The sequence below is a fragment of the Geotrypetes seraphini genome, chromosome 6 (genome assembly GCF_902459505.1).
Source record: "Geotrypetes seraphini chromosome 6, aGeoSer1.1, whole genome shotgun sequence".
Lineage (NCBI taxonomy): Eukaryota > Metazoa > Chordata > Amphibia > Gymnophiona > Dermophiidae > Geotrypetes > Geotrypetes seraphini.
In genome coordinates this window covers 185,606,093-185,621,719 of record NC_047089.1, presented here as the reverse complement: position 1 = coordinate 185,621,719, position 15,627 = coordinate 185,606,093, and the positions used below count along the sequence as shown (strand labels likewise).

At 41.7% G+C, this 15,627-nt stretch overlaps 1 protein-coding gene across 13 annotated transcripts in view; it reads left to right on the top strand.

The window, feature by feature from the left end:
- The window catches only part of CAMK2B (calcium/calmodulin dependent protein kinase II beta), a 385,126-nt gene that overhangs the window by 75,506 nt on the left and 293,993 nt on the right, over positions 1-15,627 (top strand). For all 13 annotated transcript variants that reach the window (XM_033948504.1, XM_033948506.1, XM_033948501.1 and 10 more), the window contains exons 3-4: positions 6,043-6,102; positions 11,150-11,204. In XM_033948504.1, coding sequence (XP_033804395.1) covers positions 6,043-6,102; positions 11,150-11,204 — 115 coding nt within the window. The remainder of the gene's footprint in view (positions 1-6,042; positions 6,103-11,149; positions 11,205-15,627) is intronic.

Below are 15,627 nucleotides of genomic sequence, written 5' to 3'. Positions count from 1 at the left end.
CGGCATGCGATTCTGTAAATGGATGTCTATTTAAAAGCTACGCCCATGCCTATCCCATTAGGTGCAGCTTTTTCCAATGGGTGCCAACAAAATTGTGGATGCCTATTTTGTGAATCATGTCCAGCCTTTGGGCATCTAACTTCCAATTATTGCTTGTTAAAGTCATAAATTGGGCTTATTATCCACTTTATTTGGATGCCTAAGTCAATGGACGCCTAAAGTTAGATGTCCTGTACAGAATCTGTCCCATTGTGTCTAACTTTAGGTGCAAGAAGGGTTACCATATGTCTCCAGAAAAAGGAGGATGGACTCAGACATCCGGGTTTTACTTTCACTGAAAGCTTGTAGTTCTTCATTTTCTATGGAGCTGAGAACTGGTGTCTTCAGTGTTCTCTTTAGCACATCAAACATTTTGATATTTGGTTCTTTCCTGTCATTAGTTTTCTTAGTTTTTGTCATAATTCTTTATTTTTATTGTAGTCCTCTGTTTCTACCGACTTTGGTTTATTTTTGTCAACTTTTTCTTTTTTGACCATCAAGCCCTATTTTCTACCTGGGAGCATCGATCGTTTTCAGGCTCTGTTCTACTCAAGCTTCCTGGGCCATTGAGCTCTTTGACTTCCACGTCAGCAATTTTCCCCCTCAATATCAAAATCAGTACTACTGAATGGCTTTAAGAAATGCTGTTGATGCAATAGGACCATTTCAAGCTCGGATCCACATAACTGGTGCATCTATTGCCTGAGTCCTCAACATTAGGACATTACCCTTGTCCTCTGCTCCCAGGAATCAATAGCAGAAAGAGAGCTTCCGGATGTTTACTTCACACATGCTGCCATTGGCCTGAAGAGTTACAACAGCATCACTGGGCACTCGAACCCAAACACACCATAAGACACAGGCCAATGACCTGTAGAAGCAAACTGTTACACAATACCAAAGCCAAAAGCCGCCTCCGAGGATCAGGAACAGGCCTGCCAGGATTAAAAACAGGTAGGGGGGTGGTATTCACTCCATAAGACACACCCTTATTTCCACCCACTTTTGGGGGGGGGAGTGCATCTTATGGAGCGAAAAATATGGATATGAGACTTAAATCTTTCTAAACATAGAAGCATAATGACAGATAAAGGCCAATCTGCCAATCCACTACATCCACTATCTCCTCCTCTCCCTAAGAGATCCCACAAACCTGTCCAATACTTTCTTGAATTCAGACATAGTCTTTGTCTCCACCACATCTTAAAGAAGACTATTCCACACATCTACTACCCTCCTGAACCTATCAACTCTTTAACTTCATCCTATCCCCTCTCACTCTAGAGTTTCCTTTCAATTTAGAGACTTGCCTTAATGCATATTTATGCCATGTAGGTATTTAAATGTCTCTATCATATCTACCCTCTCCTGCTTTATGACCATTGTAGTAACCTTCCTCTGGACTTACATCTGTTTTATATCTTTAAGAAGGTTCGATCTCCAGAATTGTACACAATATAAGGTCTCACCAGAGTCTTATACAGGGGCATCAGTACTTCCTTTTTCCTATTGGCCATTCCTCTCCCTATGCACCCAAGCATCTTTCTAGCTCTCACCATAACCTTTTCAACCTGTTTGGCTACCTTAAGATCATCACATACTATCACACCAAAGTCCTGCTCCTCTTTTGTGCACAAAAGTACTTCACCCCCTAAACCGTACTGTTCCCTCAGATTTTGCAGCCCAAATGCATGACCTTGCATTTCTGAGCATTAAATCTTAGCTGTCAAATTTCAGACCATTTCTCAAGCTTTTCTAGATTTATACACTTTTTGATGTTCAGTCTCACTGTTTGGACAGTAAACCTCACTCACTGGGATGATTCATCTCTGGAAATTGGATATTGAAGGATGATTAAATGTAAATCACAGTCATCTATAACTAAGATGGTAGGACATTAAGTGAGGAAGAAAAAAGACTGCCCTGGATAATAAGTGACATATTAGAGGTGGTCACACACACTTGTGACTGACAAAATTAACATATTTATAGCAATGTGGAAGGATGGGCTTAGTAATCTTTTTCTACTTTCATCTATTAGGTAGGACCAGCTTTTCAAATATATGGCTGCAAAAGGCATTGTGTATGTGGGGGTTTCACCAAGCCAGTATCTGCCGCTCCTTCCAATGTCCTTCTGTATCATGTGGGCAATAGGAAAGATAAAGGGAGTTGGTTAGGAGAATGGTGCTAGGCAGAGTAGAGAGTGAGAGAGAGAGAGAGGGATGTTGTACCAGAGTCATCCCTCCTTCGAAAGGAGAGGCTCTATGCTGGAACTGCTATTACCGTATGCCCCCGAGCCCAGTCTTTGCAAGGGGCATTGGTTAGCCTATAGCTGGTCGTATTACTAGGCAGCGGCAGAGATGTGGATGGGGGTTGTAGTACAGGAACAGCAGGGGGGCTGTAGGGCAGAACTGAGGTGCATTTGCAAAAGCACATATAAGGTCTGAATATAGGAAGGACAGGACCGAGTTGCATTGACAGAATTGTGTGAGAGGGGTCTTGGTATAGAAATAGCAGGATGTTTTGTATGGCAGAAGTTGGGTACATTTGTAGAGCTGTGTGTGTGGAAGCTGGCACAGACTCTGTCGGCCTTAAGTTTCCACTTTTGAGGGCATTAGGGAACAGGCTCCTTTATTCATTAATATCTGAATTGCTTTCTCAGGAGGTGAGGAACATGTTGTGTGCCAGCCACAAAAGAATAAAATAACCTAGTGAAGTACTGTTATTTTCCCTCCATGTTTTATTTCAGCAAACTGTGATTCAGAAGCTAGCATGTGCTGGGGCTGGCCTGCCTCCTCCCTCCCCCTGCCTCTCCACTGACCTAAATAATGTGATAAAATACCTGGGTTAGCTGCAGGTGTACTGAGGGCTGGGACAGAGATGAATGCGCTGGCAGCTCTTTCTCAGAAAGCAGCTGCGCTGTCCTTTGTTATCCGCATCACTGCAGAGCCAGTCTCTCACAAGGAGCTAGCTCTGGAGGATTTTTTTGTTTTTTTTTACCTCTCCTCATTTTAATAATGCATGAGGTGAGAAAAAAAGAGACTATTTTTGGGTCACCTCTCATATATTTGCTTTTCTTTGCATTTTTCACTTTTCCCTGCAGCTCTGCCTTTCTTGGAGTTTGACAGCAATGCTGCTGGAAAGTCTCCATAACCTTTTCTCTTTTTTCAAACCTTCACATTTTTTTGCATGTATTTTGATGACTGATTGCCCTGTCCCCTTAAAAGTGTTCTGATCCCTATATAGGCTGAGGGATATAAAGAAAACAACCTCCAGGTTTGTACCCTTCTTATCACCCAGTACTCTATATTCAAACAACACATTATCTCTGCAACTCTGCTGGTTTCCAACACTGAAGAATTGAAAGACTCTCTTTAATGCTTGTATTATCTGTTTTATATGTTTTAGCTATTTATATGTTCTTAATCAGGCGTGCCCACACTTTTTTGGCTTGCGAGCTACTTTTAAAATGACCAAGTCAAAAATAAAATTTAAAAAAGCACAAAGCACACTGCACACAGAGAAAATGTTAATTAACATTTATATCAGGGTTTTTTTCAAAGAGGTCAAGGCAGAAGATTTTAAAATATGCAATGTCACCTCAGTAACAACTATACAAAAATAGACAAATATACATCATCCCCTTTTACTACACCGCAACAGCGATTTTTAGTGTAGGGAGCTGTGCTGAATGGCCCGCGCTGCTCCCGATGCTCATAGGCTCCCTGCGCTAAAAACCACTATGGCGGTTTAGTAAAAGGGGGCCATAGTGTAAAATATAGACAGCAGATATAAATTCTCAAAACGGACACATTTTGATCACTAAATTGAAAATAAAATCATTTTTCCTACCTTTGTTGTCTGGTGATTTCATGAGTCTCTGGTTGCACTTCCTTCTGACTGTGCATCCAATCTTTCTTTCTTTCTTCCTCCTGCATGCTTCCTCTCCTCCAGACCTCATCCCAACCAACATCTCTCTCTGTCCCTCCATGAGTCCAACTTTTTTCCCCTCTCTCTGCCCCTCTCCCTTCTTTCTTTCTCTCTCTCTCTGCCCCCTTCTTTCTTTCTTTCTTTCTCTCTCCATGCCCCCCCTTTTTATTTCTGTTTGTCTATCTGTCCCCCTGTCTGTCTGCCCCCCCCTTTCTTTCTCTCTTGTCTCTCTCCAGAAAAGGCAGCACTGTTAGGTGGTCAATGGAGGAACAGCAGCCTGTTTAATTCCAGGAAGCATGAAGCTCTATGTCTTTCTCTCTCCCTGTCTCCCCCCTCAATGCCACCGTCTTTCTTTCTCTCTCCCTGCCCCCGCCAAGCCACCATCTTTTCTCTCTCTCTCCCTGCCCGCCCAAGCCGCCACTACTGTTGATGATTTCTCCCTGCTTTCCCGACGCGCAGGGGAAGCAGGGAGAATGCAAAGGCAACACGAGTCTATTGCAGAGCCTGGGATGGGCTCTGCAATCGACTCGTGTTGCCATTGCGATCTATAGGTCGATCGCAATCAACCTTTTGGGCACCCCTGTTCTTAATAAATTGATTGTCCTTCAAGTTGGGTGACTGTGTCCCTTCCCCACTCCTTTTTTGTCTTCCAACATCAACCCCAGTGCAAAGATGTCCCCATAGTAACATAGTAAATGACGGTACATAAAGACCTGTGCAGTTCATCCAATCTGCTCAGCAGTCTCACACTCATCTAATAATTATTGATTTTACTTGCTAAGTTCCTGCATAAGATGCATTTAACTATTAACCCCCTCACCCCAAGCATCTTGAGAAACTCTCCAAGCCCCTATATGTCCTGTTGTCTGTTAATTAGACTGTAAGCTCTACTGAGCATGGATCATCTGTTAATGTTGATGTACAGCGCTGTGTATGTCTATCATAGAAGTGTTAAATAGCAGTAGTAATATGTCTTCCTCTCCCCCACACGATAAGCAAGAACTGCACGTGGATGATATGATGCCAGATGTGGTATAAAATACACATACTTGCTCCTGCTCTATCTTGCCATATACAGGGCATAGACCATAGAAGTCCGCCCAGCATCGGCCACATTGCCCTAATGTTGGCATCACCGTCAGAACTAACGCAATCAAGCCTGTCCTGTTTTAGAATATAACAGGACAAAAGCTGTAGAAGTCCATCTGGCATCAAGCTTCACTTCTCCACTTTTGGCACTACATTTAAGCATCACTCCTGTGCATCATGAATGAAAATATAGTTGATGATCTTTTGAGTTTTGTGGTGGTAATATCCTTTTTCTATTTAGGGATTGGGGATTCCTCTGCCACGATCAGCTGATGGCAGGCTGTGGACTATTGTTGCAATCCCCCAGCAAAGATAGCTACCAGAAATGTAGGCCAGAGTTTTGTACTTGAGGAAATAGAGAGTGAAATGACTTGCTGAAGATCACAAGAATCAGTAGTGAGATTTGAGCTCTATTCTCCTTGGTTTTCAGCTCACTGTTCTATTAGGATACTCCTCCACTCTGGTGTGTTGGAGGTGGGTTTAAAAGGGGAAAAAGCCCCCGGTAGCTGTGAATGAAAATCCAGACTATAAAATTCCAGCATTAAAACTCATTGTCCTGTGGTGGTCTCCCAGCATCTTTATTGGACAGAATTAGAGCTGGACAGTCTAGAGAAACAAGTGTGATTCCCATCAGCAATACTGCTAATTCTTGTCATTTTTATCTAATTTCTTCAATCATCCTTTCTTTTTACTTGCCTTCAGGTGGGTCATATGTACAGCTATGCAGTAAAGCACTCTAGGATTTAGCTTGTGGGAAAGGCTTGTAAAGCACCCTCAGATACTAATTGTGCAAAAGGATAATTGCCAATCTTTTATAGTTCTCTTAGGCCCTCTTTTATCAAGTCTATCATTTCTATAAGTATTAGAGCTTTTACCACAGCGGCCTATGATAAAAAAAAAACCCCTAACGCGGCTTGATAAAAGGGGGACCTGAATTTGTAACTTTATTAAACTGCAATACATTGTTTCATTTTGCTTTCCCAGACCATCAGAAGTTGGAACGAGAAGCCCGGATCTGCCGTCTACTGAAACATTCCAACATTGGTGAGTATCGATCGAAAGTTGTCTCTCATGTATTCATTAATAAATTTAAGTTGTGTTAGGGTTTGTATCACAAGTCGCTGTGGTAAAAGCTCCAACACCCATAGGAATTCTATGAGCTTTGGAGCTTTTACCACAGCAGCCGGCAATAAAAAACCCTTAACGTGGACCCGTGTTAGGTTAAACAAGTTAGACAGTTCTAAATCTGGATCATCTGTTGTTCTATTGTCCTTTGATACTCAACTTCTGGAAGTCAATATGGGGACAGATTAATCTCATACTGGAATCAACAGTTCCTTTGACATATGAGGTAGTTATATGTGGTACATTATTACATATTAAACCCCACCATGGACCGATATAAGTGCCGGCTTTTCTTAATTATGACTGGGATAGCTATGCAGATGGTAACTTGAAACTGGAAAACTAATGATAGCCTAAATTTTCTTTTTTGGTGGGCCAATCTATGCTCCAGCTATAGATATGAAAAAATGAATGCTGACATATTGGGGCATAGTAATTTGTTTAAACTGGTTTGGGGTCTGTTGACGTCTTTTGTTAATTCACTGTAGTCATCTTTGATTTTTGTTTGTTTCCACACACATCCAGGGAGAGGGGGATACTTCTATTTTAATTTGGGTCCTTTCAGAATATACATCCAGGGTGGGTGGGAGGAGGGTGGGATTAAATTACTACATATTTGAATCATTGAGCGGATGGGTGGGGGGAGGGGGAAATGGTTGTTCATCTATATTTGTAAGACGAATGTGCTTTTCTTGATATATTATATGTTGTTATATTTGTATTTTGCACTGTTAATATGTGGAAAATCAATAAAGAATAAAAACAAAACCAACCAAACCCTTAACGCGGCTTGATGAAAGGGGGCCTTAGTGTATTGATTTTCCAGTAGAAGCGTCAAAGGGGCAATGTATAAAAAATAGACATATTAAAAATAAATTACAAATATAAGAAATACACTGAAGCACCCATAAGAACCACAAGGGAACAGAGAGGCCCCACAAATGGTTATAGAAACCAAACAAAAATGTAGGGTCAGGACAGTGGACTCAAAAAATCAAAGCAGGTTTATTGACAATACAGAAGATGACTTGACACAGAGCCGAGTATCAGTTGAAAAAAACCCGCCTGCCTCAGGAGCCAGTTTATCTCAATGTGTAAAATACGGTGAGTATGTCAATGTCTAGTGAGAAAGTTTCTATAGCAATGGTGGCCATGCAACGTATCACTTGTATTGCTGCAGCAGAAAAACTACTGCTGTGTCAGAGCACAGTGCTCGTGGTAACAGGCTACGGCACAAATGTATTATGGAGTTATATAGTAGCTTCCTGTTATCACGCATTAGAAACATAGAAAATGATGGCAGATAAAGGCCAAATGGCCCATCCAGTCTGCTCATCCACTGCATCCACTATCTCCTCCTCTCCCTAAGAGATCCCACATGCCTGTTCCACGCTTTCTTGAATTCAGATAGTCTTTATCTCCATCACCACTACTGGGAGACTATTCCATGCATTTACTACCCTTTCTGTAAAAAAGTATTTCCTTAGATTACTCCTGAGCCTATCACCTCTTAACTTCATTCTATGCCCTCTCATTCTAGAGCTTCCTTTCAAATGAGAGAGACTCGACTCATGTGCATTTATGCCACATAGATACTTAAGCATCTTTATCATATCTCCCCTCTTCCTCCAAAGTATACCTATTGAGATCTTTAAGTGTGTCCTCATATGCCTTATGATGAAGACCACGACCATTTTAGTAGCCTTCCTCTGAACTGACTCCATCCTGTTTATATCATTTTGAAGTTGTTGTCTCCATAATTATGCACAATATTCTACATGAGGTCTCACATGTGCATCAATACCTCTTTTATTTCTCCTGGGGACCTCTCTCCCTATACAACCTAGCATCCTTCTACAAGGTGGGTCGCGGAAAAGTAGCCCCCCCTCTCTAATACCGGTGCTAGAAAGATGGTGTTGTCCCTGGAACAGCGAATAGTGATTGTCCACATGTGATTTTTATCTGTGGGGAAATTTAAAGCAGAAAGTGTATGCCAACAATCCACATACCCTGGAAGAACTCAAGGAAAACATCACAAACACTATCCACAACATCACTGTTGAAGAGGTGCAAACAGCATCAGCCAGCATGATCCGATGTGCCCAAAGGTGCATAGATGTGAATGGGGACCACTTTTACCATCTGTTGTAACTTGTGGTCAAGTGAATAAAAACAATCCACTTGCTCGTTCATCTAGTCATACTTTCACCAGAGGCAGGCAAATTTTCCGAAGCCCACCCTGTAGTTTTTGCCGGTGCCTTTTCAACCTGTTTGGCCACCTTTAGATCATCTCATACTATCACACCCAAGTCCTGCTCCTCTTTCGTGCACAAAAGTTCTTCACCTCCTAAACTGTACTGTTCCCTTGGATTTTTGCAGCCCAAATGCATGACTTTGCATTTCTTAGCATTAAAACTTAGCTGTCAGATTTCAGATCAATGTACAGGGCATTGCAGTAGTCTAGTTGTGATGTTAACATGGCTTGGACCACTGTGGCAGACTAGTCTTTTCTATATATGGAGAGAGATTTTGTAGCTGCTGAAGATGATGGAGACAGTGTTTAAAGGTTGTTTGAATTTGCAGAACAATATCCAAAATCCAGTACAGAAAATGACCATTTTCAAACCAAAAAAAGGTCTATCTCCTAGATATGTTTGTTCTCAGTGCATCCATCTTTTTGAACCGTTTAAAAAAAACCAAAAAACAACCATCTAAATGCAAAATTCACAAAAACCAACCATTGGGATGTATGAGGAGCCAGCATTCTTAGCAAACTGGCCATCCCAGCACAAGAAATGGGTGAATTATTTCAACAGCTGCAAGAGTGAGGAATTTTTCTCTGAACTTCTTATTGCATAGTTTTTGGTTGGTTTTGGTTTTTTTTTTTGGTTTTTTTTTTTTTTTTGCAATTCCATCATATAATGCTAATACTGAACAATTTTTTTTCCTAATTCAGAGTCAATGGACAAAGAAGGAAAATAAGTTGATTGATTCTGTCAAAGGAATTTTGTTTCTAGTACAATAGGGATGGTATGCTGAACCAATGGTTTTGCATCCACTCCCGTCAGCTCGTTACAGGAAATACTGATTACTGTTTTCAGTACCTCCTCCTCCTCCTTCTCCCTGCTCTCTGCTGCCCCCAATCAGTTATTTCTTGTGCAAGTGAGACTGCAGGAGCAAATTTGATCTGCTCAGTCTTCTTTTTTGTTTTTCATGTATTTTTTGCAGTTTTTCACAGGATTTTGTGTTCCTGTTCAGCTCCAGTGACTGCCTAGCCTGCTTAAGAGGAGCAGACTTCAGTCTACAGCTAACAGGTAGATCCTGCAGGAACCTGCTCAGCCAGCCTGCTTGAACTGTGGAGCTCGGGGGTTTCCCCTGCTGTTTGCTCACTCCTTGATTTGATCGGGAGTGCTAGCACAGGTTGTTTGGGTGCCAAATACGTTCTTCAGAGCACACAATGGTGTTGGCTGCACTTTCCTCCCCCCTCTTCATGGCATTTGGAGGTCCTTGGGGTTGAGGCTCAGTCCAGCTTTGGCCCATCTGGCAGCTGAAGAGTCAGAAGAAGCAGCTTTCCTGGTGGCAGAGGTCATCTCCTATTTCCAGCTACCCTGAGATGAGCTGTGGCAGGCTGCAGCCATCTTCCCAGCATCTGGTCTGTGTGTAGGGCTATCATAGCCCATAGGGCAGCTCGGAGAGGGGATGGGTCTGAAATTATGTTTTTTAAGGTTATATTTTGTTGTAGCCTTTTTCCCCAACTCCAGAAATTCTAAAATCACTTGGTTTTGAGGTCCTCCGGTGGAGTTACAACTGTTTTTTTCAGTGGAAAATCCTGGTGGCAGCCATCTTGGATTTTTCCTAATTTGAAATCTAAGTTCTCAAACTTCTTCAAAAAGCTTCATTTTTTATTTTTTCCAAAGTCTCATTTAATTTATCCAAAAACACAAAATACAAAAAGAAAACCAAACAAACAATACAAATAACATATAACAGAAATGCCCTTTCCCCCTATAAAACTCCCCTTCCCTAATCCTCCCCCCATGGGGTCCTCGTTGGTATGTACAAAATGCTTTAGCAATAACATCTAAGCCATGGTACAGAGTATCCAGTGCAGAGCTGTGTGTGTATATGGAAAAGTATTGGCATCTGCTCATACAGTACTCCCCCAAAATTCACGGGGGTTACTTTCTTTGAGTAACCATGAATTGTGAAAAATTGCGTTTATTGGATGTGGGAGAGGGCTGCAGGGGGCAGCGGCGACGGCTGCTGTGAGTGCTGATGCAGGCAGTAGCGCTTGCGGCTCCAACCCAGGCTTGGATCGCAGGTCAGGCAGATCAGATCAGTGATGTTGCGGGGCCAGAGGATGTACATGGCAGGGTCCTGGGTCGTGGAAGAGGCGAATGGAGGACATTTTTCTAATTGTGGAGGGAAAAATAGCAAATGACTGGGGCCATGAACTCTGATCTGCGACTTTGCGGGGGTATACTGTAGTGGGTTTTATTTAATTAGCGGGTGCAGTTCACAATAGCTATATTATCACAAGCCCAGCACTTTAATACATTGCTACACTATTCAACAAGTTACCATGGACATAATCATTAAAGTGTAACTCTGTGCTCAAAAATTTAATCAATCCATTCAACAGTCTCATATATGGACCTCAGCAGTGACTCGTTTCACAGAAAGAGCACTTTAATGATTAAGCCTATGGTAACTTGTTAAGTAGTGTATCAATGTACAGTATTATAGAGCTAAAAGTATTGGAATAGCAGGGGGTACTACAGGTCATGACTGAGATGCATTGACCGTTCAGTGTGTGTGTGTGTGTGCGCACACGTAACAGGTCAGGAATGTTCAGAGATCATCAACTGAAAATTGTACTAGAGCAAATAGTAAGATGCAAGATAACATTTTCTCTAATTTACTTGTTCTTTGCCTCTAATCCTTCTGACTTTTTTTGTCTCTGCAGTTCGGCTCCATGACAGTATATCAGAGGAAGGCTTCCACTATCTAATCTTTGATTTGTAAGTAGCTGACTTGACTTGTGCAGGTGCTGTGTGGAACTATTATAACTAAGATTATTGGGGCACCACTGGCTGTGGTATTTTAACTGTCAATTATTTCAGTGCACAGGCCAGGGATGGTTGGATGTTGGATTAAGTATGAGATTAAAAAAAAAAAATTAATTGCTAGGATGGTAGAGAACCAGTAAAGAAAAAGGAAAAAGCCACTTAGATAAGGAAAAGTGTTGTACAAGCAGTCAAACTTATATTGCTTTAGGGAGGTACAGGGAAATATATTAATGTAGTCAGAAAATCGCTGAATGGAAAAAAAGATCAGACTGACTATGATAGTGATAATAATGTGTGTCAGTGAGAAGAGAGTAGAGCTACTGGTATTCAAAAAATGCTCAGAGAAGTGAAACCCTGAAGAGGGGGTGAAAACCACCTCTTGAGAGGAAGAGTTTACCATCCAATCATTGCATTCACATGTAGAAAATCACTCTCTGGTCACTGAAAAATATAATTTTATAACACTTATGTGGTATTATTCCAAAAGCTATGTCGTGAAACTCTCTATATGGACAAAATATGATTGCACTTAGCTTGCACTTAGCTTTTTTGAATACCAGTAGCTCTACTCTCTTCTCACTGACACACATTATTATCACTATCATAGTCAGTCTGATCTTTTTTTCCATTCAGCGATTTTCTGACTACATTAATATATTTCCCTGTACCTCCCTAACGTAGTTGTACCTAATACACAGGGTTCATCATGGCTACCATGGGGTGGGAAGCGCACACATACAGTGACCAACAAGCTAATGAACTGTTAGCATCTTTTCAACTTTTTTCTACTGGGGAAAACATATCGATTCCTTCGGATTGGGACAATCTTGAGATTTTGCAGAAGCGGATAACAAGGGCAGAGCTTCATGCGGCCACTCTGGCGGAGTATTGCCGTCTAAAGCGTATACCACGGGGGCTCCGCATGCGTACAGAACCCAGACTATTTTTAGATAATGTTGCATTTCTAGATAAATGGAATGCTATTTTGAACAAGTGTTCTCTTGACTTGATGCTGTTAGTCATAGAAACTACCAAGACTGAATTACAAACTTATAAGAGTGAGTTTCAGTCTTCTAAAGATAGTTTAGAAAGTAGTTTACCAGTTGACGATTACACCAAATCACTTCAGGAGTTTAACACTAAGATGGATGGGTTCAGAGAAGACCTTAAGAAAACCAAGATTAAGAAACTCCGCCGTGATGAATTAGACTACACTAAGGGGTTTGTCTATGTCTGGATGGACAAATCCCGTTCTACTAGACGTGGCAATCGTCCCACATACACACAAACGTCATCTGACTCCTCAGATAACGATAAGAAACAGCAGGTTGTGGCAGGGGCAGCTTCCTCAGTCCATTTTCAAGGGGGTCCAAAGCCCAGCACAAAAAGATCGACCAGAACAAGATTTCCAAAAAACCAGCCCTGACATCCAATATCTTTAATCTTTCCCACAGACAACTTACCTCTGTTGAAAAGTCACTTTTAGACAAAGGTTTATCCTTTGTTCCTACTAGCACATACCATTCTTTTGATACTCGCATAGCCATTTTCAAGTTCATTAGAAAATGCAGACTCAAAAATTTTTTCCATAGTGAAAAATCTGACACGCAGAGTAGCTCCTTAATGGACTCCAATAGTCAGCCGGACTCAGAACCTATGTCTCATCCACACCTACAGGTTAAATCCACGTGGTGCCCTCCGGGCACTGTAGACCCTCACATTCAGGCCTTTGAGAATCTTGTACTTCAAGATATAGGGACTATAGAACATCAGCAATCCCTCAGTAGATTTAACCTCTCCCGTCCACAGTTGCTAGCTTTGAACTCTCTAGCAGCAGATAACAGCATTATCATACGCCCGGCTGATAAGGGAGGGGGTATAGTCATTCTAGACACTGACCAATACGAGGCTGAAGCCAATCGTCAACTTACAGACACCACTTACTACGAGGTTCTCCACATGGACCCTGTAGGAGACATTCAGGATGTTATTTCACATCATTTAATTCAGGGATTGGAGCAGGGTATTATTACAGATCGGGAATACAGATTTCTATTTTGTAAAAATCCCAGGACCCCTGTTATTTACTTTGTTCCCAAAATTCATAAGTCCTTGCAATCACCTCCAGGAAGACCCATAGTTTCAGGGATAGGGTCTGTATTGGAACCATTATCATCCATGTTGGATTCCTATTTGAAGGACAGGGTGCCTCTTGCACCTTCATATGTCCTGGATTCTGCTTCCATTATCAAATTTTTAGACACATTTCATGATATCCCGGAAGGAGCTATACTTTTCACCTTGGACATTGCCGCACTGTATACTAATATACCCCAACGTGAGGCAATAGACATCATTAGAGCAGAACTATGCCTTATGGATCTTTCAGACACCAGGATTAATTTTTTGACCACCTTGGCTGCTATTGCATTAGGCATGAATTATTTTCAGTTCGGTGATGCCTTTTACAAACAAGTAAAAGGCACAGCCATGGGAGCTAAAATGGCTCCGTCTATTGCCTGTTTGTATGTCTCTAAATTTGAGAACAGTTTTTTGTATCCTTCAACATATTGGCGACATATGTTGTTTTGGAAGAGATATATAGACGACATACTTGGAGTATGGTTGGGTACAGTTGATGAGTTGCACCAGTTTTTGGAATGGCTCAACAGTTGTGACGGCAATCTACAATTTACTATGACTATCAATTACCATCAAGTCCCTTTCTTAGACATTAATGTGTTACTGATTAATGGACATTTTCAAACAACCATATACCGCAAACCCACGGATCGTAACAATCTTCTGGAATACGACAGCTTTCATCCCAGACATCTGAGGGACAATATCCCCGTGGGACAGTTTCTAAGACTCCGGAGACTCTGCACCAATACACAAGACTACATTCAGCAATCGGAGGTTATGAAATTAAGATTTGAAGAACGAGGGTATCCAGCTGGAGTCATTCGAAAAGCATACAAGAGGGGGCTGTATGCTAACCGTTCCCTGTTGTTGGAGTCTCAACCCACAGCTGTACAACAACCTCTGGTATGTGTTTTACCTTACTCACATTTGGCTTTCCATATCAAACGTATCATCAAACAGAAGTGGCACATCATGCAGTATCACCCTGAGTTTCAGGTTGTGCCCCGTTTTGCCTTCACCAAGAACCAGAATCTTAAACAACGTCTGGTGCATTCACAATTTCACAGCACACTTGTAGTAGCCTCCCCGGATGTGAGTGGGCATACGCCGTGTGGCACCTGCAAAGTGTGTCCGCACAGTGTCCCCATTCAGGAGATGAATTTAACCATGAAGAAGAAACCCACCTCTTTGGCTTCCAATTGTAATACCAGAGAAGTGGTATACATCATTCAATGTCCGTGTGGCATGAAATACGTGGGCCACACTATTCGGAGCATAAAGACCCGCATAGGAGAGCACCTTAGTAGAATAAGATCAGGTGTACAAGAAGCCCCGCTGGTCCAACACTGGCTCCATCATGCTCACTGCATAGCAGATTTAAAATTCTCTATTTTGGACATTGTCACTCTACCTCGGGGGGGTGATGTACAAAGGACATTGTGGCGTAAAGAACAGCAGTGGATCTACACATTGAATACTCTACACCCACACGGGCTTAACAGTGAAATCGAGTGGGTTGCTTTTTTGTGATTTTTTGTGGTTTTTTCTTTTTCTTTTTTCAACATACTTTATGTGCATCATCAGCTGGCTTGCGTCAGCAGAAATAGTTTTGACGTTCTGCTGACGTCATCACGTTTTAACGGAGGTCACCTTCCCCTCCCCCCTTGTTTGATATAAATCGGGTGAGGTGGTTTGTGCTCCTTGTCGTTTGGACATTTTGATTCTTAAGACCGGTATGTGTGTATGAGCTCTTCTTTTCCTCATTGTTTTGCCACAAATGATGTCAAGTTTTTTCTCTCTTTGCAGTAAGCTAGAGAATACTGCTGCGATGAGGGAGCTTTGTAACAATGTATACATATTTTCTTTCAGATTTCTCTTGGCAAAAAATTGTGTCTATCAAGGCTGCACAGAGGGCTTTAAACAAACACGTTTGGGTCTCCTGAAGCAGAAGATCTCGAAACGGGGCCACGTTGGGACCCCTGAGACTGTTAACCTTTCTAAAAATTTTTGCAAGCTAAGTGCAATCATATTTTGTCCATATAGAGAGTTTCACGACATAGCTTTTGGAATAATACCACATAAGTGTTATAAAATTATATTTTTCAGTGACCAGAGAGTGATTTTCTACATGTGAATGCAATGATTGGATGGTAAACTCTTCCTCTCAAGAGGTGGTTTTCACCCCCTCTTCAGGGTTTCACTTCTCTGAGCATTTTTTGAATACCAGTAG